The sequence below is a fragment of the Oxyura jamaicensis genome, unplaced genomic scaffold, assembly GCF_011077185.1.
Source record: "Oxyura jamaicensis isolate SHBP4307 breed ruddy duck unplaced genomic scaffold, BPBGC_Ojam_1.0 oxyUn_random_OJ67158, whole genome shotgun sequence".
NCBI lineage: Eukaryota > Metazoa > Chordata > Aves > Anseriformes > Anatidae > Oxyura > Oxyura jamaicensis.
In genome coordinates this window covers 1-1,730 of record NW_023308405.1, presented here as the reverse complement: position 1 = coordinate 1,730, position 1,730 = coordinate 1, and the positions used below count along the sequence as shown (strand labels likewise).

General features: G+C 50.9%; 1 protein-coding gene across 1 annotated transcript; it reads right to left on the bottom strand.

The window, feature by feature from the left end:
• Positions 1–665: 665 nt before the first annotated feature.
• Positions 666–1,278, bottom strand: LOC118159103 (olfactory receptor 14C36-like; the record flags this gene model as incomplete). The annotated part of the gene is made up of 1 exon (XM_035313732.1): positions 666–1,278. A coding segment is annotated over exon 1 (587 nt), but the record flags the coding sequence as incomplete, so codon positions are not given.
• Positions 1,279–1,730: the final 452 nt, after the last annotated feature.

Genomic DNA, 1,730 nt, shown 5'->3' with positions numbered 1-1,730 from the left:
TGGTGCCCTCTGCCGGGCACTGCCCAGGCCCACCCAGCCCCTGCCCACCTCTCCCCACCTCCCTGCCTTTTCCCAGCACAGCCCAGCTCAGCAGCCCAGGCTGGTCTGGCCCCAGGGCAGTGCCCACCACAGGCTGCTGCAAGGCTCTGGGCACGGCTACCACAGCCCCAGCCCCTCACAAGGCACCACAGCTGCTGGGACAAAGGCGGCTCTGGGGGTCCAAAACAGCCTCTGGGATGGAGCCAGACATACCACAGGAAACGAAGGTCCATGAGGCTGCAGACTGCCCCAGCAAGCAGTGAGGGGCAGCCCCAAGGACCACTGGGGCCTCTTCTCAATGTGGCAGATGGGCTCTTGGCCCTGAGCCCCTCCTCCATACTGGGGTTGCTCCCCCTGCTGCAGAAGAGATGGGAAGAGACAGGACCAGTGAAGGTCTCATGGCTTCTTGATTGACTTTCTCTGCACAGGAAGATTAGTTATTGGAGTACCACAGATGACTGGGTCAAAATAAAAGTCAACAGGTAGGAGGATAGGAAAAAACTTCATTAAATAAAAATAATACTATCACATGTTTGAAAAAGTAATAATAAAGACAATTTCAAATTATTTTCCTAATATTTTGTGAGAAATCCTGTTACTACTTGTTAACATGATGGGCTTATTACCGATGCTTAAGAAGCATATAAGCAAATAATTTCCTTAGTGCATTCTTCAGTTCCTGGTTCCTCATGCTATAGATGAGGGGGTTCACTGCTGGAGGCACCACCGAGTACAGAAATGACACCAGCAGGTCCATGGATGGCGAGGAGATAGAGGGTGGCTTCAGGTAGGAAAACGTGCCAGTGCTCACCAAGAGGAAGACCACGGCCAGGTGAGGGAGGCACGTGGAAAAGGCTTTGTGCCGGCCCTGCTCAGAGGGCATCCTCAGCACGACCTTGAAGATTTGCACATAGGACACCACAATGAAAACAAAACACCCAGATGTGAAAGAAAGACCAAAGACGACTAGTCCAGCTTCCCTGACGTAGACATGTGAACAAGAGAGCTTAAGGATCTGGGGAATTTCACAGAAGAACTGGTCCACAGCATTGCCTTGGCAGAGGGGCAGGGAAAATGTATTGGCTGTGTGCAGGACAGCATTGAGAAAGCCACTGCCCCAGGCAGCTGCTGCCATCTGGGCACAAGCTCTGCTGCCCAGGAGGCTCCCGTAGTGCAGGGGCTTGCAGATGGCAACGTAGCGGTCATAGGCCATGACAGTGAGGAGGGAATACTCTCCTCCAATCATGAACAGAAAGAAAAAGGGCTGGGCAGCACACCCTTGATAGGAGATGGCCCTGGTGTCCCACAGGGAACTTGAAATGGCTTTGGGAACAGTGGTGGAGATGGAGCCCAGGTCGAGGAGGGCAAGGTTGAGAAGGAAGAAGTACATGGGGGTGTGGAGGTGGTGGTCGCAGGCTACGACTGTGAGGATGAGGCCGTTGCCCAGGAGGGCAGCCAGGTAGATGCCCAGGAAGAGCCCAAAGTGCAGGAGCTGTAGCTCGCGTGTGTCTACGAATGGCAGGAGGAGGAACTCGCTCACTGAGCTGATGTTGGGCATGGGGTCCTTCCCAAGGATGGAAAAATCATCAATAAATTCAACATACCTGTGAAAAAAAATAAAATAAAATAAAATAAAATAAAATAAAATAAAATAAAATAAAATAAAATAAAATAAAATAAAATAAAATAAA